This window comes from Salmo salar, chromosome 24, assembly GCF_965601325.2.
Source record: "Salmo salar chromosome 24, fSalSal1, whole genome shotgun sequence".
In the NCBI taxonomy this organism is placed as follows: Eukaryota; Metazoa; Chordata; class Actinopteri; order Salmoniformes; family Salmonidae; genus Salmo; species Salmo salar.
Genome location: NC_138314.1, coordinates 37,695,668 through 37,719,000, shown reverse-complemented (window position 1 = coordinate 37,719,000; position 23,333 = coordinate 37,695,668). Strand labels below are relative to the sequence as shown.

The following is a 23,333-nucleotide window of genomic DNA, read 5'->3' as shown; positions in this document are numbered from 1 at the left end:
TCAGTAGTAGATCAGTAGAGGATCAGTAGTGGATCAGTGGAGGATCAGTAGAGGATCAGTAGATGATCAGTAGAGGATCAGTAGAGGATCAGTAGTGGATCAGAGTAGATCAGTAGAGAATCAGTAGAGGATCAGTAGTAGAGCAGTAGATGATCAGTAGAGGATCAGTAGTAGAGCAGTAGATGATCAGTAGAGGATCAGTAGAGGATCAGTAGTGGATCAGTAGTAGATCAGTAGTGGATCAGTAGAGGTTCAGTAGTAGATCAGTAGTGGATCAGTAGAGGATCAGTAGTAGATCAGTAGACGATCAGTAGAGAATCAGAAGTAGATCAGTGGAGGATCAGTAGTAGATCACGAGTGGATCAGTAGTGGATCAGTAGTGGATCAGTAGTGGATCAGCAGTGGATCAGAAGAGGATCAGTAGAGGATCATTAGTAGATCAGTAGAGAATCAGTAGAGAATCAGTAGTAGATCAGTAGTGGATCAGTAGTAGATCAGTAGAGAATCAGAAGTAGATCAGTGGAGGATCAGTAGAGGATCAGTAGTAGATCACTAGTAGATCAGTAGTGGATCAATAGTGGATCAGTAGTGGATCAATAGTGGATCAGTAGTGGATCAGTAGTAGATCAGTAGTAGATCAGTAGTGGATCAGTAGAGGATCAGTAGTAGATCAGTAAAGAATCAGTAGAGGATCAGTAGTAGATCAGTAGTAGATCAGTAGTGGATCAGTAGTGGATCAGTAGTGGATCAATAGTGGATCAGTAGTGGATCAGTAGTAGATCAGTAGTGGATCAGTAGTAGATCAGTAGAGAATCAGAAGTAGATCAGTGGAGGATCAGTAGTAGATCAGTAGTGGATCAGTAGAGCATCAGTAGTAGATCAGTAGTGTATCAGTAGAGGATCAGTAGTAGATCAGTAAAGAATCAGTAGAGGATCAGTAGTAGATCGGTAGTGGATCAGTAGTAATCGTTTTCTTTTGGCCCTCCTTAGCTACTGCTGCTTGTTCAAGTATTCCACTCTCCAGTCTTGTTTGGAGTCCGTTTAGGAAGTTGATAAATGAGTGTGAGTTTGTGTGTGTGTGTGTGTGTGTGTGTTTCACCCCGCGGCCCCTTCACTGTTTCCTCATTGGAATCAGAGCCCTAATTATACTGTCTGCCCACAGCTGTGCTTTTCCACATTAACCAAACATCACATATTCGAGGTGCACCCCACCACCAACCAGCACACACGTAACAAAATCGGAATAGTTCCCATGCCTGATATTAGTTTACATTCCTTTTATTGTTGTCAGTGTCATTTTTAATGTTACACACCCCCCCATAAACATTACCACTTACCTTTCTACTCTACCCATGTGGAAGAGTTAGGTTACTGTACAATTGTCCCAATAAAAAGTCTCATCAATATAACATGTAAAAGCACAGATATTGAGTTGATATAGTGCCTGATATTGTAAAATGATGGTCTTCTACCAGTATATTGTGATATCTATGCTTTTCTGTCATTTATTAACTTTTTATCTGTTGATTTGTGAATGCTGTACATGCTAGCTAGTTAATGTACATTTCTCTGTGCATGTCGTCATTGGGCTAGCATGGCTATTCATATCCCCTTTCGTTGTTAATTTGTTCTTTACAGAGGTAATGGCCTATAAGGGCAGCATTTGTTTATGGACGTTTTTCCTATCATTATCAGGTACCGTATGTCATGTGTTTTTTATGAAGATATTTTACTGACTGTTAGCTGTTTGCAAGTGCACATCACGTCACTGCACAGAACGCCTGGCAGCCATTGAGACAGTTGGCTAGCCTAGGCCCATAGGCTACACTGTACATTTCTACTTCATAATGTAAATTGCATTTACATTACATTGTTGTCTTTCATGAGATTAGTGTTACATGGCCCTGTCTACTGTAACCATGTGGAAGAGAGGAATTGGTGTATAAGTATTAGTGTTTATTACGACAGTATTAAAGTGTTTATTACCACAGTAGTAGTGTTTATTACCACAGTAGTAGTGTTTATTACCACAGTAGTAGTGTTTATTACCACAGTAGTAGTGTTTATTACCACAGTAGTAGTGTTTATTACCACAGTAGTAGTGTTTATTACCACAGTATTAATAACCACAGTATTACAGTATTTATAACCACAGTATTAGTGTTTATTACCACAGTATTAGTGTTTATTACCACAGTATATCTTACCACAGTATTAGTGTTTAGTACCACAGTAGTAGTGTTTATTACCGCAGTATTAGTGTTGATTACCACAGTATTACAGGGTTTATACTATATTATTACAGTGTTTATAACCACAGTATTAGTGTTTATTACCACAGTATTACAGTGTTTATTACCATAGTATTAATGTTCATTACCACATTATTAGTGTTTATTAATAACATTTATAAACTTAGAGTCACCCTGACCCAGGCAGGTACTCCATCATTCCTCGCCCTGTGAGGCCTCTCTCCAGCAGACATCCATCCCAGTCTGACCATGAGGCACTCTAGCACCTTATCAATGACAGCCTGTTTATGGCCCTGTCCCCTTTGTGTGCTGTGACATTAAGGGGATGCTACAGAGGCAGAGCAGGACAGGCAGTAAAACAGCTTCCGCCCAGTGAATCACATTCACATCCACACACAGGCTGCTGTGCTGTAAGCCGTCCCAGGCAATAACATAAAAGCAAACAAACAAAGAAGCCAAACCAACAAAAGACACCGTGTGCAACTACGGCAACAAATTAGACCCAAGTCTGCCCAAAACATGGTGGAAAGTGGCTTTACTGAAAATGGACGCAGACGCTGGGGTTCAACACTCTTAATACAAGTGCTTTGGTTTCAAATAAGAGGGGAGAAAACAACATTCGTTTGCTGCCTGCAAGTGCAAATGATTCAACACTGAAACCTCCAAATGTCTGCTTGACGACGGAAAAAAACATTACTGTTCCAAGGCCGGTAGACAGGGCTTAATAGAGAAGAGGCATTATTAAACCAAGAGGAAGAAGCATTATTAAACCAAGAAGAAGAAGCATTATTAAACCAAGAAGAAGGAACATTATTAAACCAAGAAGAAGGAACATTATTAAACCAAGAAGAAGGAACATTATTAAACCAAGAAGAAGAAGCATTATTAAACCAAGAGGAAGGAGCATTAATAAACCAAGAAGAAGGAGCATTATTAAACCAAGAAGAAGGAACATTATTAAACCAAGAGGAAGGAACATTATTAAACCAAGAGGAAGGAACATTATTAAACCAAGAAGAAGGAACATTATTAAACCAAGAAGAAGGAGCATTATTAAACCAAGAAGAAGGAACATTATTAAACCAAGAAGAAGAAGCATTATTAAACCAAGAGGAAGGAGCATTAATAAACCAAGAAGAAGGAGCATTATTAAACCAAGAAGAAGGAGCATTATTAAACCAAGAAGAAGAAGCATTATTAAACCAAGAAGAAGAAGCATTATTAAACCAAGAAGAAGAAGCATTATTAAACCAAGAAGAAGGAACATTATTAAACCAAGAAGAAGAAGCATTATTAAACCAAGAAGAAGGAACATTATTAAACCAAGAAGAAGGAGCATTATTAAACCAAGAAGAAGAAGCATTATTAAACCAAGAAGAAGAAGCATTATTAAACCAAGAAGAAGAAGCATTATTAAACCAAGAAGAAGGAACATTATTAAACCAAGAAGAAGAAGCATTATTAAACCAAGAAGAAGGAGCATTATTAAACCAAGAGGAAGGAGCATTATTAAACCAAGAGGAAGGAACATTATTAAACCAAGAAGAAGAAGCATTATTAAACCAAGAAGAAGGAACATTATTAAACCAAGAGGAAGGAACATTATTAAACCAAGAAGAAGGAGCATTATTAAACCAAGAAGAAGGAGCATTATTAAACCAAGAAGAAGAAGCATTATTAAACCAAGAAGGAGCATTATTAAACCAAGAAGAAGAAGCATTATTAAACCAAGAAGAAGAAGCATTATTAAACCAAGAAGAAGAAGCATTATTAAACCAAGAAGAAGGAACATTATTAAACCAAGAAGAAGAAGCATTATTAAACCAAGAGGAAGGAACATTATTAAACCAAGAGGAAGGAACATTATTAAACCAAGAAGAAGAAGCATTATTAAACCAAGAAGAAGAAGCATTATTAAACCAAGAAGAAGAAGCATTATTAAACCAAGAGGAAGGAGCATTATTAAACCAAGAAGAAGGAGCATTATTAAACCAAGAAGAAGGAGCATGTCACGGTTTTCGTCGGTAATGGAGGACCAAAACGCAGCAGGTATGTGTAAGCTCATCTTGAGGTTTATTAACTTCCCAAAATGAACACCAAAATAACAAAACAAGTGAACGAACGATATACAGACAGTCTGGCAAGGCACAAGGCTAAACACAGAACAATCTCCCACAAACACACAGACAAACACACCCAACTAATATAGGACTTCCAATCAAAGGCAACACCACACAGCTGCCTTCAATTGGAAGTCCACCCCAATTAACTCTACATAGAAACACACTTACTAGACTACACATAGAAATACATAAACATAGACCATAAACCAAAAACCCGGAAATACTAAATCAAACACCCTTTTACCAAAACACCACCCCGGACCACATAAAACAAATACCCTCTGCCACGTCCTGACCAAACTACAATAACAATTAACCCTTATACTGGCCAGGACGTGACAAAGCATTATTAAACCAAGAAGAAGAAGCATTATTAAACCAAGAGGAAGGAGCATTATTAAACCAAGAAGAAGAAGCATTATTAAACCAAGAAGAAGAAGCATTATTAAACCAAGAAGAAGAAGCATTATTAAACCAAGAGGAAGGAGCATTATTAAACCAAGAAGAAGGAGCATTATTAAACCAAGAAGAAGGAGCATTATTAAACCAAGAAGAAGGAGCATTATTAAACCAAGAGGAAGGAGCATTATTAAACCAAGAAGAAGGAGCATTATTAAACCAAGAGGAAGGAACATTATTAAACCAAGAAGAAGAAGCATTATTAAACCAAGAGGAAGGAACATTATTAAACCAAGAAGAAGGAGCATTATTAAACCAAGAAGAAGGAGCATTATTAAACCAAGAAGAATGAGCATTATTAAACCAAGAGGAAGGAGCATTATTAAACCAAGAAGAAGGAGCATTATTAAACCAAGAGGAAGGAACATTATTAAACCAAGAAGAAGAAGCATTATTAAACCAAGAGGAAGGAACATTATTAAACCAAGAGGAAGGAACATTATTAAACCAAGAAGAAGAAGCATTATTAAACCAAGAGGAAGGAACATTATTAAACCAAGAGGAAGGAACATTATTAAACCAAGAAGAAGAAGCATTATTAAACCAAGAAGAAGGAGCATTATTAAACCAAGAAGAAGAAGCATTATTAAACCAAGAGGAAGGAACATTATTAAACCAAGAAGAAGGAGCATTATTAAACCAAGAAGAAGGAGCATTATTAAACCAAGAAGAAGGAGCATTATTAAACCAAGAGGAAGGAGCATTATTAAACCAAGAAGAAGGAGCATTATTAAACCAAGAGGAAGGAACATTATTAAACCAAGAAGAAGAAGCATTATTAAACCAAGAGGAAGGAACATTATTAAACCAAGAGGAAGGAACATTATTAAACCAAGAAGAAGAAGCATTATTAAACCAAGAGGAAGGAACATTATTAAACCAAGAGGAAGGAACATTATTAAACCAAGAAGAAGAAGCATTATTAAACCAAGAAGAAGGAGCATTATTAAACCAAGAAGAAGAAGCATTATTAAACCAAGAAGAAGGAGCATTATTAAACCAAGAGGAAGGAACATTATTAAACCAAGAAGAAGAAGCATTATTAAACCAAGAGGAAGGAACATTATTAAACCAAGAGGAAGGAACATTATTAAACCAAGAAGAAGGAGCATTATTAAACCAAGAAGAAGAAGCATTATTAAACCAAGAAGAAGAAGCATTATTAAACCAAGAAGAAGGAACATTATTAAACCAAGAAGAATGAACATTATTAAACCAAGAAGAAGCAGCATTATTAAACCAAGAAGAAGGAGCATTATTAAACCAAGAAGAAGAAGCATTATTAAACCAAGAAGAAGGAGCATTATTAAACCAAGAAGAAGAAGCATTATTAAACCAAGAAGAAGGAACATTATTAAACCAAGAAGAAGAAGCATTATTAAACCAAGAAGAAGGAACATTATTAAACCAAGAAGAATGAACATTATTAAACCAAGAAGAAGCAGCATTATTAAACCAAGAAGAAGGAGCATTATTAAACCAAGAGGAAGGAACATTATTAAACCAAGAGGAAGGAAGCATTATTAAACCAAGAGGAAGGAACATTATTAAACCAAGAGGAAGGAACATTATTAAACCAAGAAGAAGGAACATTATTAAACCAAGAAGAAGAAGCATTATTAAACCAAGAAGAAGAAGCATTATTAAACCAAGAAGAAGGAGCATTATTAAACCAAGAAGAAGGAGCATTATTAAACCAAGAAGAAGGAGCATTATTAAACCAAGAAGAAGAAGCATTATTAAACCAAGAAGAAGGAGCATTATTAAACCAAGAAGAAGGAGCATTATTAAACCAAGAAGAAGAAGCATTATTAAACCAAGAAGAAGGAGCATTATTAAACCAAGAAGAAGGAGCATTATTAAAACAAGAAGAAGGAGCATTATTAAACCAAGAAGAAGAAGCATTATTAAACCAAGAAGAAGGAACATTATTAAACCAAGAAGAAGGAACATTATTAAACCAAGAAGAAGGAACATTATTAAACCAAGAGGAAGGAACATTATTAAACCAAGAAGGAACATTATTAAACCAAGAAGAAGGAACATTATTAAACCAAGAAGAAGGAACATTATTAAACCAAGAAGAAGGAGCAGGTGTATGCTGAATGGATACAAATCAAATCAAATCAAGCTTTATTTTACAGCACATTTCAGACATGGAATGCAACAAAATGTGCTTCACAGGAAAAAAACGAATAAAAACTATGAAAATGGAAACATTTAATACACAACAAACATAAGAGGATAAAAAAAACTAAAGAATAAGAATAAAAACTGAATGACTAAAAAGCACCCTAAGGAAAGGCAAATCTAAAAAGGTGTGTTTTAAGATCACTATTAAAAATGTCCACCGTTTTGGACACCCTCAGGGTCTCTGGCAGGCTATTCCAGAGGCTGGGGGCACAGTAACTAAACGTTCTCTCTCCATGCCTTGGTCCTAGGCTTTGGGATAGTTAAAAGGCCAGTGCCAGAGGACCTGAGGGACCTACTGGGTACATAACTTAAAAGCATATCTGACATGTATTGGGGCGCACATCTGACCATAATTCTATCCTGCTTACAAGCAAAAATTAAAGCAGGAAGCTCCAGTGACTAGATCAATAAAAAAAGTGGTCAGATGAAGCAGATGCTAAGCTATAGGACTGTTTTGCTAGCACAGACTGGAATATGTTCCGGGATTCCTCCAATGGCATTGAGGAGTACACCACATCAGTCACTGGCTTCATCAATAAGTGCATCGATGACATCATCCCCATAGTGACCGTACGTACATACCCCAACCAGAAGCCATGGATTACAGGCAACATCCGCACTGAGCTAAAGGCTAGAGCTGCCGCTTTCAAGGAGCGGGACTCTAGCCCGGAAGCTTATAAGAAATCCCATTACGCCCTCCGACGAACCATCAAACAGGTGTGACGTAGAAGCATCAATACAGGACTAAGATCGAATCGTACTAACCCGGCTCTGACACTCGTTGGATGTGGCAGGGCTTGCAAACCATTACAGACTACAAAGGGAAGCACAGCTGAGAGCTGCCCGGTGACACGAGCCTACCAGACGAGCTAAACTACTTCTATGCTTGCTTCGAGGCAAATAACACTGAAACATGCATGAGAGCACCAGTTTTTTTCCGTACTGGTCCCCCGTGGGCAGGGGCGGAAATCCCGGGGGGGACGGGGGGACACGACCCCCCCATCCTGGGAAAAATATGATTTGTCCCCCCCAATATATCACTGAAACATAACTATGTAATTTAAATAATATTAATAATACGCAATGAAAGCAATTGTGCTGATTATAGACACTTAATAGCGCGTTTTTAAGTTTCAAAAGATTGCGACCCCCCCGCCCTTTGCCTCACAATGGTTTGATCCACTGCCAGTTCCTTAGTTTGCACGTAACTGCCGTGAGGTTCATCCAGTCAATCGCGCACACACACACTAGCTGAATATGCAGAGCTAGCGCGCAAATATTAACTATTAAGCTAGCTAGTACCTATTCCATTTATGTGGCGTCGTCAAAGATGGAATCAGCATGCAGATGATGTAAGTTAGTGCTTCAAAGTCCCTGTGATAAGGTTAGCGATAAACTGAAGTCCAAACTGAACAGAACTACACTCTCTTCTACCATTGTCTTAAATATATTTAATGGTCTCGTTGCAAAAGCTAAATTGTCGCAAGGGAACTTTTCTTTCTTTCTTTTATTTCACCTTTATTTAACCCGGGTAGCAAAGATTATAGCAAACACCACTGAAACTGAATTGGTGCTCGCTAGCTTTGCAAATTCAGCTATTGTTGGAAGCCAGCCAATATGAAACAAACTATTAAAATTACAAAAGGTTGCAGCATATGTTGTGTAAATGGTGAACTCATACAGCTGTCAACTCTTGTCATTTTAATCCGTTTCACATTTGCTAGCTACCTTTTAGATCGAAGCCCAAATAGAATGATTGAAGATGATAGAATCCCATCTCCTACTGTAAATAACCTACACACTGTGTGTGTAGCCAGCCAGCCAGCCAGGTAGAAAAATGGCAGAAAAATAAAAGACGGACATCAGAGTATTTTTCAATACACCAAAACGCATAGTAAGAACCCTAGTAGCCTAATATCTCAAAGACTAGTTGATAAAATGTTCATAAGAAAGAAATGAAATTCTAATGGAAATGTTTCACAATGATGTCATTAGGCAGAGCAGGCAACAGATGGCACACAGACAGCAGAGTTGGGGACAGATATGCAGGGACAGACTGGCAGAGACAGGGAGTCTCAGGTAAGTTTGTTGAGTCTTTGTTTGGCAACATTATGAAAGGTTCTCAATTTTTTTGACTTGTAAAATAGGAACATAATTGGAAAATGCCATGGATACCCCCACTCTCAACTTAAACAGGTGACTGAACTAAGATTTGTTAAAGGCAATGGTATTGCTGTTGTGATTAGTTGTGTAGTTTTGGGTACCGGTAGTTAAGAGTACGGCAAACACCTTATTTCTTTGGTTCCTCAATATACATTTACCATATTACAATGTAGGCTATGTGTTACAGCACTACTTTTGGTGTCCCCCTCAGGAATTGCTCTTGAGAAAATTTCATGTAATTGTCCCCTCCAAAGTGGATATCAGATTTTCGCCCCTGCCCGTGGGAATCGAACCCATATCACTCATGTCTGTAGCCATGAAGTACTTTGAAAGGCTGGTCATGGCTCACATCAACACCATCATCCCAGAAACCCAAGACCCACTCCAATTTACATACCGCCCCAACAGATCCACAGATTATGCAATCTCTATTGCACTCCACACTGCCCTTTCCCACCTGGACAAAAGGAACACCTATGTGAGAATGCTATTCATTGACTACAGCTCAGCGTTCAACACCATAGTGCCCTCAAAGCTCATCAATAAGCTAAGGACCCTGGGACTAAACACCTCCCTCTGCAACTGGATCCTGGACTTCCTGATGGGCCACCCCCAGGTGGTAAGGGTAGGTAACAACACATCCGCCACACTGATCCTCAACACAGGGGCCCCTCAGCGGTGCGTGCTCAGTCCCCTCCTGTAATCCCTGTTCACTCATGACTGCACGGCCAGGCACGACTCCAACACCATCATTACATTTGCCGATGACACAACAGTGGTAGGCCTGATCACCGACAATGACAAGACAGCCTATAGGGAGGAGGTCAGAGACATGGCCATGTGGTTCAAGGACAACAACCTCTCCCTCAATGTGAACAAGACAAATGAGATGATTGTGGACCACAGGAAAAAGAGGACCGAGCACCCCCCCATTCTCATCGACGTGGCTGCAGTGGAGCAGGTTGAGAGCTTCAAGTTCCTTGGCGTCCACATCACCAACAAACTAACATGGTCCAAGCACACCAAGACAGTCGTGAAGAGGGCACGACAAAACCTATTCCCCCTCAGGAGACTGAAAAGATTTGGCATGTGTCCTCAGATCCTCAAAAGGTTCTACAGCTGCACCATCAAGAGCATTCTGACTAGTTGCATCACTGCCTGGTATGGCAACTGCTCGGCCTCCGACTGCAAGGCACTACAGAGGGTAGTGCGAACTTCCCAGTACATCACTGGGGCCAAGCTTCCTGCCATCCAGGCCCTCTATGCCAGGCGGTGTCAGAGGAAGGCCCTAAAAATTGTCAAAGACTTCAGCCACCCAAGTCATAGACTGGTCTCTCTGCTACCGCATGGCAAGCGGTACCGGAGTGCCAAGTCTAGGTCCAAGAGGCTTCTAAATAGCTTCTACCCCCAAGCCATAAGACCCCTGAACACCTAATCAACCCAGAATATTTGCATTGCACCCCCCCCCCCCCCCCCCCACATCTTTTACACCACTGCTACTCTCTGTTGTTATCATCTATGCATAGTCACTTTAATAACTCTACATACATGTACATATTACCTCAACTAACCGGTGCCCCCGCACATTGACTCTGTACCGGTACCCCCCTGTATATAGTCTCGCTATTGTTGTTTTACTGCTGCTCTTTAATTACTTGTTACTTTTATTTGTTATTCTTATCTGTATTTTTTTAAATTGCATTGTTGGTTAGGGGCTCGTAAATAAGCATGGCACATGTGACTAATAACATTTTATCATTATTTTATTTTATTTTATTTGTTGACCCGGATCACTAGTTGCTGAGGAAAAGTAGGAGGTCAAAAGGGGGGTAAGTTGACCGGTGTGAAATGAATAGCTAGTTAGCGAGGTGCGTGCTAATAGCAATTAAATCAGTGACGTCACTCGCTCTGAGATCTTGAAGTAGTTGTTTCCCTTGCTCTGCAAGGGCTGTGGCTTTTGTGGAGCGATGGGTAACAATGCTTCAGGGGAGGCAGTTGTTGATGTGTGCAGAGGGTCTCTGGTTTGAGCCCAGATAGGGGCGAGGAGAGGGACGGAAGCAAAACTGTTACATGGGCACGTGCCCAGGGGCCATAAGCTCCAGAGGGCCCACATTAATTTTGTTAGTCACTCTCACTCAGATATCATTAACATGGCATAAGTGATGGCAAAGTTGGTAGAATAGTAGAAATTGTAGAAATCTCCGCCCCATGGCAAAATGTGTAGAATTGCAGAAATCTTGCTTTATAACTGCAACATTTTCTCTACACCCCATGGCAAAATCTGTAGAATTGCAGAATTGTTTTATTTATTTTTTATCTCCGCTGTCAAGAAGAGGGCCACTAAAGTTTTTTACCCCAACCAAATCTCGCTTAGGACCCCTAAAAGGGCCAAGATTATGACTGAGTGTAAAATGAGTCTATGCAGCCTTTATGAGCGAGCGGGTCCCAGCTCATGCACACCATGTCTGGTGGTTCCCGCTGATTGTTGTTTTATTTCAATGGAAAAGAGAGGTAACACACAAAGCACAGTGACCACACTGAAGAGCCAGAGAGTAACCATGGAAGCGTTTGTCTCACTAGTCAATGGGTTACCCCGCCATTCATTTTGTCATTTCACTGATTCAATATTTAGGCTTTTAAAAATATATTAGCCACTCCGAGGGGATTTTTGGCACTGTGCAAAAATAAATTAGTAATGGCTCAATCATTTTTCATTTTGTTTAGTGTTAAACAATTCCTCTGCATGATGAGGACGATGAGGGGCACACAACAAATATCTCCAAACCTCCACTTATTAGCCTATTATAGTTTCATATACCTCTGACATATCTGATTATTATTAGGCAAAAAAACTATGTTTTGTCATAACTGGATGAATTGGAGCCACTGCAATACTCTATAAAATGAATTGCCCAAAATAATGAAAGGTGCATGAAAAGCGTATCAAGCCAACAATCCTGTAGGAAAAACTTTTTATTAGACTAATGATTGTCACAAATAAACTTGCTCTATAATGTGTTCAAACACCTGTTCAATAAATTATTAAATGTATGCAGACTTACCTGACACTTTGCTGGTAATCAGTCCAGGAAAAATTCTAGAAATACCGCTATTGTTGAGGATATCATCGATAACTCCTATCAATAATCTCCGAACGTTTTTCTCAGATGATATTCTTGGTCAATGAATGCATCTTGATACTCGTAGCCTACTCCAATTCTTGGGGCGTTCCTGACAGCTGTCTCTACCCCCAGCGAACAACCACACAAAAAGCACGTCACACTCGGGGCGGACTATGAGAAATAAACTAACGGTATTTCCTATGTGGATAAAACGTAGACTAAAGCCAGATAACGTTTTTTCAAACCAGCTGACTGCTCGAGGGTTCGCTGGGAGAAAGAAGCTACAGCCATGTCGTTCAGCTTCATGCGTGCCTAAACAAAACTACTATGTGGACTTGTCGAGGGAATGGCAAGATTTGCTAATAGCATTTGCCTCAGGGAGCCCGACAGAAGCAGCGGGCAGCTCCACCCAGCGAACCGTTGTTCTTACACCCAGCTATTCAGATAGGCCTAGTAGCTAGTAGAGGTAGGTAGGTGAATGATAAAAATAACATGAAGTTCATCACCACACCATAAAGAAAAAGGGTCAAATTAGGCTACGCAATACTGATGCGTAGCTTTATTTGTCTCGTTTTTTTTTAAACTATTCACCAAGAAACATCTTAGTTGTTCTTAGTTGTTTAGATGTGTGTATTGTTGTGTATTATTAAATACTTCTGCACTGTTGGAGCTACGGCCGCAAGTATTTCGCTACACCTGGAATAACATCTGCTAAATATGTGTACGTGACCAATAACATTTTATTTGTTCTTATAGCCTAGACCACAATTGACACGCATTATAAAATGATTATCAAGACTCCAATTTTAGTCACTTGTTAATTTATTCTGAGTAGGCTAATTTGTATGACATTTTAAATACCATAGATAAGAAATACTACAGCAAAAATAATAGGCTTATCAATTAAAGTTTTCAATTATGCCATTTGGCCTCTGTAGGGCCCTTATCCATGTGGCCTCTGATAAAGGAACTGCACTTGCGCCATCCAGTGGTCAGTGCAAGAATTTGAGTTCCTAGCCATTTACGTCATCGCGTTAGTATTCTGTTGACGTGGACTACTGGCGTGTTCGCTGTGAACAACATTAGTGGAAACGGCGGTTTTCCTTCAAAATAATAGTCCCCCATCGAAACTGACACAGACTGATAAAAATAGTGCATATTTTACAGCGTTTTAAGTGTCCCGCAATAAGAGCTATGATGATAATATTTGTGTAACTCTTCACAGTTGTGTTCTATGAGTGTCACTGAGTAGGCGGATACCCCATTTCATGGATGCCCAATCCATAGGTTTGGCTGTACATTGCACATACAGTGCCTTTAGAAAGCATTCATACCCCTTTTTGTTGTGGTACAGCCTGAATTCATCTACATACAATACACCATAATGACAAAGCGAAAAGGTTTTTTTAGCAAATGTATTGAAAATGAAATACAGAAATATCTAATTTACATAAGTATTCACAACCCTGAGTCAATACATGTTGCAATCACCTTTGTCAGCGATTACAGTTGTGAGTCTTTCTGGGTAAGTTTCTAAGAGCTTTGCATACCTGAATTGTACTATATTTGAACATTATTATTTTAGATTTTGTATTCTTCAAGCTCATTTGAGTTGGTTGTTGATCATTGCTAGATAGCCATTTTCAAGCTGATTAAGTCAAAACTGTAACTAGGCCACTCGGGAACATTCAATGTCATCTTGGTAAGCAAATCCATTGTATATTTGGCCTTGTGTTTTAGGTTATTGTCCTGCTGAAAGGTGAATTTGTCTCCCAGTGTCTGTTGGAAAGCAGACTGAAGTGCCTTAGTGCCTTGTTGCAAACAGGATGCATGTTTTGGAATATTTTTTTATTCTGTACAGGCTTCCTTTTTTCACTCTGTCAATTAGGTTAGTATTGTGGAGTAACTACAATGCTGTTAACCATGTTAGACACTATTATTGCACACAGAGTGAGTAAATGCAACTTATGTGACTTGTTAAGCATATGTTTACTCCTTATTAAGGCTTGCCATAACATAGGGGTTGAATACTTATTGACTCAACATTTTTATTAATATATATATTTTTTTTTATCTAAAAACATAAATCCACTTTGACATTATGGGGTATTGTGTGTAGGCCAGTGACAAAACATCTCAATTTAATCCATTTTAAATACAGGGCGTAACACAACAAAATGTGGAAAAAGTCACAGGGTATTAACACTTTCTGAAGTATTTGTGTGACTCAGTTTGCAGAGCATGGTGCTTGCAATGCCAAGGTTGTGGGTTTGATTCCAACTGGGGACTAGTATGAAAGATGTATGCACTCACTACTGTAAGTTGCTCTGGATAAGAGTGTCTACTAAAATGTAAACGAAGGCACTGTAATTATGCCCCCAGTGCAATTTTGAATTCAAGTACATCAACAATGTGATTTCAAAGGATTTTTAATGAACTAATAATTGTAACATTCCAACCTTGTTTAACATTATCTAGTTCAATTGTTGCATGTTTTCACTATATCCGTTTGTTACCGAGTAGCGTAGCGGTCTAAGGCACTGCATCTCAGTGCTAGAGGTATCACTACTGACCCTGGTTTGATTCCAGGCTGTATCACAACCGACCATTATTGGGAGTCCCATAGAGCGGCGCACAATTGGCCCAGTGTCGTGCAGGTTAGGCCGTCATTGTAAATAAGAATTTGTTCTTAACTGACTTGCCTGGTTAAATATAAGTAAATACAATTGCATCAGTTTCAATGGGGGACTTTTATTTTTAAGGCTAACTGCCGATTACACAATTGTTGCTCACGACACGCTGGTGGCGTTCGTTTGTTCCGACAGTAGTAGCCAATTATGTATTTGATAGTAGCCAGAGGAAGAATGGAAATGGCTTAGGTCGTCGAAGAACATTGCTCATGTTTTCAGGTATATTGGTGCTTCATTACTTTTTAATTCGCTAAATGTAACACGAACCTTTCCACGCAACAATAATCGTCAATGTACTATAGATAGCTATCTAACTAAGGCACGTTAACTGAAAAAAAAAACTGGGTAGAGATGCTAGCAAAGGTTAGCTAGCCCTCCTTTAGTTGCCAGCCAAGCTAACTATCTTAGCGTTAGTTATGTATTTGGCACCTGCCCCAATCAGTTGGGTTACAAAGTGATTGGTTGCTTGCGTTTCAGGTGTAGATAACGTTAGTTTTTATCGTGAGAACACAATCGCTAGCTTGCTAGTTGTTTGCCCGCATAGTGTTAGTTTACGATTAGCCAGTGCGGTATCTCCGTGCTCCTGTATAAATTGGCATAAGTTATTAGTGGAAGTGAATTACGTTAGTCTGCTTCTTTCGCATGACAGTTACAGTGGTGAGGAAACGAGTTCACTATTAATTCCATGTTAAGGGTTCACGCAAGCATAATTTTAAACTTTGTTTTACTATTGACAGATACAACTGATTTCGGGATTGTATATCGATTCACTCTCCTTAAATATAGGTCTTCTGATTAAACAATTCGGTGACAAAGGAATAAATCAAACTTTTCGCTGCCAGCTTCTGATATCTAAAAACTAGTCTCCTGAATTAGCCTATAGTGCGCGCACTAGGCCAGAGCTCATTTCCCCCGGGTTTCAAGTCATGGCTAGACCCAACCAGAAAACGGAATAGTTTTTATGCACTGATATCAGGAGATGACAGCGAAACGTTTGATTAAACAATTCAGAGACAAACGAAGCAGCTAATGGGGATCCATAATACATACAATACAAGATTACTTGTATTTAATGAAAACGAATCGATCCAGCTTTTATCAAAATAATGCCAGAAGGATATTTTTTTGTTGTTGTGCATTTTGGCTAACTCTAAACCCTTTTCCTAACCTGCTACGAAAAGTCAAATCGGACGTTAATTTGACAAAAGCTGGATCTCTTCTAGCCATGATCTGGGTTCCCTTGGTTAATCTAGTTGGCTAGCAGAAATACGCTAGTTTTCGTCCTCATTGCCAAACTTCATAAATACTGTACCCTCAACTTCAAAACTTCTTTGCTATTTAGAAAAAAACGTAAAAATTGTTTTATTTTGTTGAATAGTTGTGACTGTTTTGAGATACAGTATCTGTCATGAGACGACTGTGGTGAAAGATATTATTGCTACTTAACGCAGATCCGAGTTCAGTTTTGAGGTCCACCGGCGTCATTGGTGTCGGGTTAGCTGGACGATTCTGACTGGTCTTGGAACTGTGACAACAGGCAGCCTCTCCCCGCCTGGCTCGATGGGATATGTAGTGATTTTGCCAACACAGCCAGATATGTACCCAGTCTTGAAGCCTTTAATTATCGTATTGTACCAATGTTTGTCCTCTGTAGTTGCGTGACTTTCTTTGTTTGCTGAAATCTATACTTTTTCAATAAACGTTAATCAAATACAACCACCGACTGTTTGCTTATTGATGTTGCTCTAAAATGGCAATTAAGTGCAAATGTGCATGTACCAATTGAATCTCAACAAGGAAACCAAAGTATTGACCTTGGGCGAATCTATGTACTCCGAGTTAGATTCCAAAGTCTGGTCTCTTCACCATGGAGTTACATTTAGTCCTCCTACATCAGCAGCAGACGTTCCTCTCTGAATGTCAAATGGAAAAAAACTGCTACATTAGCTAGCCACAGATTATATAAACAAGGACCTTGATTACATTGCAGTCACTGGGGCATATATCTTATCAGTCAGTATCACTGGTTGAACGCACAAGACCGGTGCAGTGATGGACTTTAGCTAGTCAGTTAAGTTTAATCGCCCCTATGAAGATCCATTCAACTGGAAGAGTTGGACTAAATGCTCTGCGCCTCACATGCTAGAGGCTTCAAAACGTGCCAATGCATGCTATATTGAATGTAATGTGTAGGCTAGCTGCAGCTTTCAAAACAAGCTGAAACCTGACAAACATGGTTTACTCCTTTGTTGAAAGAACTGACAGCTGTTGACAGTGATGCCAATGTTCCCTGTACATCTTTGAAAATCTGGAAGTTTCCTTTGGGGAAATATCAAACAGGTGAAACTTGACCTCAACCCCATACATTAAATCTTGTATAACTTTCAATTACAATGTCTTGCTCCTCTGTTTAGAGTGAAAAATGACTGGGAGAAGCACGCACTATGGTTTCCAGTCGGCCACGACGGTGCAGCCTGCCAATGGAGCACACGCCTACCTATTTGGGAACAGCTCTGAGAATGATCTCTCGGAGGAGGATGGTGAGAGCTACGAGCTGCGCTCCCGAGGCAGGGACAGGCTGCGCAGGAGCACCTCCAGGGAGAAGTTGGACGACATTGTCCACCTGGTCCGAGACATCAAAGAAGGGGACACACTGAATAGCTTCTCGCTGCAGTACCACTGCTCAGTAAGTCAACCCTAAGCCCTGTCTTACTCTCTAATGACAAAGCCCTTACAGACAGACCAGCTTTGACTTTTCACACCACTTTTTTTGCTACACAAGTAAAGTGAAATCCTTTGTTTTGTCTGTGTGCCGTAGGTGGCGGACATCAAGAGGGCCAACAACCTGTTGACAGAGCAGGACTTCTTTGCGCTGAGATCCATCAAGATCCCTGTGAAACGCTTCAGTGTGCTGACAGAGACCCACAGCATCGCGCCTCTCAAATCTGCCTCCCCCACAGGCCCCCGACGTTTCCCCCAGCCCCCTATCTCCACAGAGATCTCCACAGACTCCTCCTCATCCACAGACAGCGTGGGCAGCTTCCTGCAGGAGAAGGACAAGGACATCGAGCTGCTAGTCAAGTCCTCCGGCACCTCCAGAAGCAGCCTGAACGAGGTGGTCTCCTCCCTGACCCTCCAGCAGCCCTTACTACTGGGGGAGCCTGACTTCAAGCCTGTCCTCAGGAAGGACCCCTACCATGGGGCGGACTGGGGCATGAGGTGGTGGACGGCGGTGGCCATCATGGTGGTGGTTGGAATCGTCACACCAGTGTTCTACCTGCTGTATTATGAGGTACTGATGAAGGCGGACGTTAGCCACCACACCACCACACCGTTGACCAATCCTAAGGGCATGCAGCATGCCCAGATTCCTGAGCATGTGGAAATCAACGGAAAGCCCAACTCAGGACCTCAGGCTGGAAACATACCCAAAACAAACTCACAGAGACACAATGAGGTGGATGACCACCCAGGCCCTAAGAAAGAGAAAACGTAGTGAGGGATTTAGACAAACTGAAGGAGCTGGAGGTATCTGAACAGTTATGAAAAAAGTGATTATCCAAGCTCTCTGAGAATTACTTTATGGGGAACAGAATCCATTGGGAAATTATGGTGAGGGGAAAATGAGGACAATCTGTTGAATTCTTTCAGTGGACATGCAGTATGTACGTTTTTAAAACATGTTTTTAAAGCAAGTTTTTTTGCACAGCGGGACCCAACTGCTTATTCTGTCCCTCTTGTCAGCTGATGGGACTAGTTCCACCATGACACTGTTTGAAGTGAGGTTTGTTCTTGGTCAAAACAGTACTGATTGCTGCCACTTGTCACTTAAAATAAGTAATTTATCTGTGGAATATTAGTCTTATTCCAATATCAGTATTGAAGTTAGTCTAAAATGTGATGCAAATGTTCTTGAACATTTTGGATATTTTTGCTTGTCTGGGAAGAACTATGTTTAGATTCCCACAACCTTCATTTCTACTAAGGGCAAGGGTGACGAAACGGGAAATGCACAATGTTGCCCAACACTAGCTCGGTATATTCCAGTGAAATGTTATATTTATAAACTGGTTGCCAACGTAATTATAGCAGTAAAAATACATGTTTAGTCATACCCGTGGTATACGGTCTGATATACTACGGCTTTCAGCCAATCAGCATTCAGGGCTCAAACCACCCAGTTTATGATGTAGTTTATTTTCCTCATCACTAGTGTTATGAACAGTATGTGCCTTCAACCTGTGGAACACTAAGGCTGCATAGACACAGGCAGCCCAATTATTTTTTTTCCCATTAATTGGTCCAATTTGTGGGAAAAACTCCAGAATTGGGCTGCTCTTGTAAATGCAGCCTTACAGGCTGAAAAGAAAGTATATTTTGAATAAATTATTGATGCTATGACTTGTGTGTTCATGTTGGTTTTTGTTTTGTATAATTCTCATTTGTTTATACAAAGATCTACTTATTCTAATGCAAACTCACTTCCACCACACACGTCTTGATGATTCTCTCATTGTACCTATCGTTTCATCAAACAAAATGTGTAAACTTGCTGACAGTGTTTGTCATATAGCCAATGGCTATTTGGTAAAAGATAAACCATAACTTTCAGGAAAAACATACATTTGGAAGAATGACATTCAGCCAGTATCCATTAACATGCAGTCGGAGGTTAAATATGAGGCTTCATCCATGTCATCACTGCACCAAAATCATCATCTTCAAAATAGCTGGCAATGTCATTTTCCTACAAAAAGGTAACTGTTAAACTGGGCATTTCTCCATTAAACTTAATTGGTGTGTGTGAATATTATGTGCATGCATAAGTAGCTATCCAATGCCTCATATTTCACATTGTGATCTTCCAGCATTACAAATACATGCCATTTATCATCCCCAGAAACTGAGATGCCTCAGTACCAAATGCAGTAATTGTATGGAAGTGTGCAGGCGAACAACTTGTATCTATTTGAAATCCAATACATTGTGTGATAGAAGTTGACTACTAAGGTGAATAAGATCAAATTGGGCTTTCTGTTACAATGAGGGGGAGCGTTACCTCTTCCAACTCCTCCAATTTCTTCCTCTTGTCATTTTTGTCCTTCTCTTCATTTCGTTTTGCATCATTCTTTTCAACTTCCTGAAGAAATAGCCATATTGTAAGTTCATCCAGACAGACAAACAGCTTTCACACACACTGCACATTATGGGAAGGTCATTATACAAGTCAACGTTATCAGGCTATGAGAATGACACATCTGAATGTGCAAACTAATCCCAACCCCTCATTTCCACAGAATGGTTGTTTAATCAGTCCATTTAAATAAGAATAAAAGTGATGAAAGTGACATATCAAATTTACTGAGCACATCTGCTTTTTCTTTGCTTGATACGTTTATGGGTTACTTCTTTGCACTTGCTAATATTATGTTTACTTGGAAATATATCTATTAGTATGATGTCATATTGTTAAAAAAACGAAAAAGATGTTTGATGAAAAAATAAGTCCCCGGTTTTAAGTTCAACTTTTTTCTTTTGAGGCATCAGTTCTTTTGGAAAGAGCTGCCAGTCTAATGCCAAACATGTTATATTGAAATCAAACTGATGATGACCAAATTGACCATTTACCTGGTATCCTCTCCTCAGCCAACATGTTTTGCCTCTTGATACCTTGCCTTGTATCTTTCCACATCCATTTGATATGGAAACAGTAAAGGTTATAAATGCTGACACAGACACTAAATGCTCAATTAAGTCAGCAAGCACGTTTTGAATCATCTTTAAAAATCTGCAGAAAATCTCAAATGCGTTTCTTCTGTAGTACATTGAGCATATGAGACATTGGACAACTCAAAGCTCCAGATAAATGACTTATCCTTCTATATCAAGAAGCGCAATAAGGCTGCACTTGATACGGATACACCATTTTAACCCAGAAGAGTATGTGCTCTAAATTCAAGCTGAGTCAGGTCAGGGATTTGTAAAGCATTATTCTCTCCTAGATCTGCCTCTGTCTCCAGATAGAATATGATTAAATGGCTCCGGTTTCTGAGTGTACCATTAACTCACCTCATGCTATTGTCTTAATGGATGATGTCATACCGTACTGTACACTGACTATTGCTGCTAATGCACTCTCTCACCGCCTTTCCCAGCCAGAGGCCTAATGTTGGGTAGTCGACTCATGGTTCCCGTCAACTCCTGTTTCAGGGCCAGCATGTAGTCCTCATCTTGTCCGGCTTTCAGTGGCACAGGCTTGAACTCCACATCCTGAATGGGGAAAATAATGAATCACACCAGGAATCCACCCAGAAACAGTAGATGTTGTACTTCACTTTTCATCAGTGAAAATACTGTCGTACTTCAAGCCCATTCTTCCTAAGACAGTGTTTCTTACTGAACCATGAACCTGAGACAAAAGCATCCATAAACCTGGGATTTATTCATTAGGTCGCAGACTGTTGCAAAACTTTGGTCTGTTGCAAATACATTTATAACGGAAACTGATTATGGGTTACTCTAGGAACCAAACAGGAGAAAACCGAACTACACCTACCTGAATTTGTCCAATAGAAAATCGTTTTCGTTGCGAAATGTTTCACAACAGATTAAACGTTTTGCAATGGATTCCGACTAATGAATATACCCCTGGTAAATGCAGTCAGTTTAGTACTCACTGGGGACTCATTCTAGTCTGAAGCATATTCAGTGCTCAATTTATAAATCAGGCAATGCCGGAACAAAAAGTGAGCGCGAGAGGGGTGTGAACTGGGGAGATCCGAGGTACCGGAATGCAAAAAAATGTTTTTATATATATACTGCTCAAAAAAATAAAGGGAACACTTAAACAACACATCCTAGATCTGAATGAAAGAAATAATCTTATTAAATACTTTTTTCTTTACATAGTTGAATGTGCTGACAACAAAATCACACAAAAATAATCAATGGAAATCCAATTTATCAACCCATGGAGGTCTGGATTTGGAGTCACACTCAAAATGAAAGTGGAAAACCACACTACAGGCTGATCCAACTTTGATGTAATGTCCTTAAAACAAGTCAAAATGAGGCTCAGTAGTGTGTGTGGCCTCCACGTGCCTGTATGACCTCCCTACAACGCCTGGGTATGCTCCTGATGAGGTGGCGGAAGTGTCTCCTGAGGGATCTCCTCCCAGACCTGGAGTAAAGCATCCGCCAACTCCTGGACAGTCTGTGGTGCAACGTGGCGTTGGTGGATGGAGCGAGACATGATGTCCCAGATGTGCTCAATTGGATTCAGGACTGGGGAACGGGCGGGCCAGTCCATAGCATCAATGCCTTCCTCTTGCAGGAACTGCTGACACACTCCAGCCACATGAGGTCTAGCATTGTCTTGCATTAGGAGGAACCCAGGGCCAACCGCACCAGCATATGGTCTCACAAGGGGTCTGAGGATCTCATCTCGGTACCTAATGGCAGTCAGGCTACCTCTGGCGAGCACATAGAGGGCTGTGCGGCCCCCCAAAGAAATGCCACCCCACACCATGACTGACCCACCGCCAAACCGGTCATGCTGGAGGATGTTGCAGGCAGCAGAACGTTCTCCACGGCGTCTCCAGACTCTGTCACATCTGTCACGTGCTCAGTGTGAACCTGCTTTCATCTGTGAAGAGCACAGGGCGCCAGTGGCGAATTTGCCAATCTTGGTGTTCTCTGGCAAATGCCAAACGGCCTGCACGGTGTTGGGCTGTAAGCACAACCCCCACCTGTGGACGTCGGGCCCTCATACCACCCTCATGGAGTCTGTTTCTGACCATTTGAGCAGACACATGCACATTTGTGGCCTGCTGGAGGTCATTTTGCAGGCCTCTGGCAGTGCTTCTCCTGCTCCTCCTTGCGCAAAGGCGGAGGTAGCGGTCCTGCTGCTGGGTTGTTGCCCTCCTACGGCCTCCTCCACGTCTCCTGATGTACTGGCCTGTCTCCTGGTAGCGCCTCCATGCTCTGGACACTACGCTGACAGACACAGCAAACCTTCTTGCCACAGCTCGCATTGATGTGCCATCCTGGATGAACTGCACTACCTGAGCCACTTGTGTGGGTTGTAGACTCCGTATCATGCTACCACTAGAGTGAAAGCACCGCCAGCATTCAAAAGTGACCAAAACATCAGCCAGGAAGCATAGGAACTGAGAAGTGGTCTGTGGTCTCCACCTGCAGAACTACTCCTTTATTGGGGGTGTCTTGCTTATTGCCTATAATTTCCACCTGTTGTCTATTCCATTTGCACAACAGCATGTGAAATTTATTGTCAATCAGTGTTGCTTCCTAAGTGGACAGTTTGATTTCACA

General features: G+C 40.5%; 2 protein-coding genes across 2 annotated transcripts in view; one reads left to right on the top strand and one right to left on the bottom strand.

The window, feature by feature from the left end:
- Window positions 1-13,626, bottom strand: part of LOC106585809 (adhesion G-protein coupled receptor V1) — a 236,869-nt gene extending 223,243 nt beyond the window's left edge. The window contains exon 1 of the mRNA XM_014172457.3: window positions 12,253-13,626. The gene's annotated coding sequence lies outside the window, so the exon portion shown is untranslated. The remainder of the gene's footprint in view (window positions 1-12,252) is intronic.
- A 1,463-nt stretch (window positions 13,627-15,089) lies between these two features.
- LOC106585811 (lysM and putative peptidoglycan-binding domain-containing protein 3) lies at window positions 15,090-18,929 on the top strand. Its single transcript, XM_014172459.3, has 3 exons — window positions 15,090-15,221; window positions 17,417-17,688; window positions 17,821-18,929. The coding sequence occupies exons 2-3, from the start codon at window positions 17,425-17,427 to the stop codon at window positions 18,496-18,498; spliced, it is 942 nt and encodes a 313-aa protein (XP_014027934.1). The 5' UTR covers window positions 15,090-15,221; window positions 17,417-17,424; the 3' UTR covers window positions 18,499-18,929.
- Window positions 18,930-23,333: the final 4,404 nt, after the last annotated feature.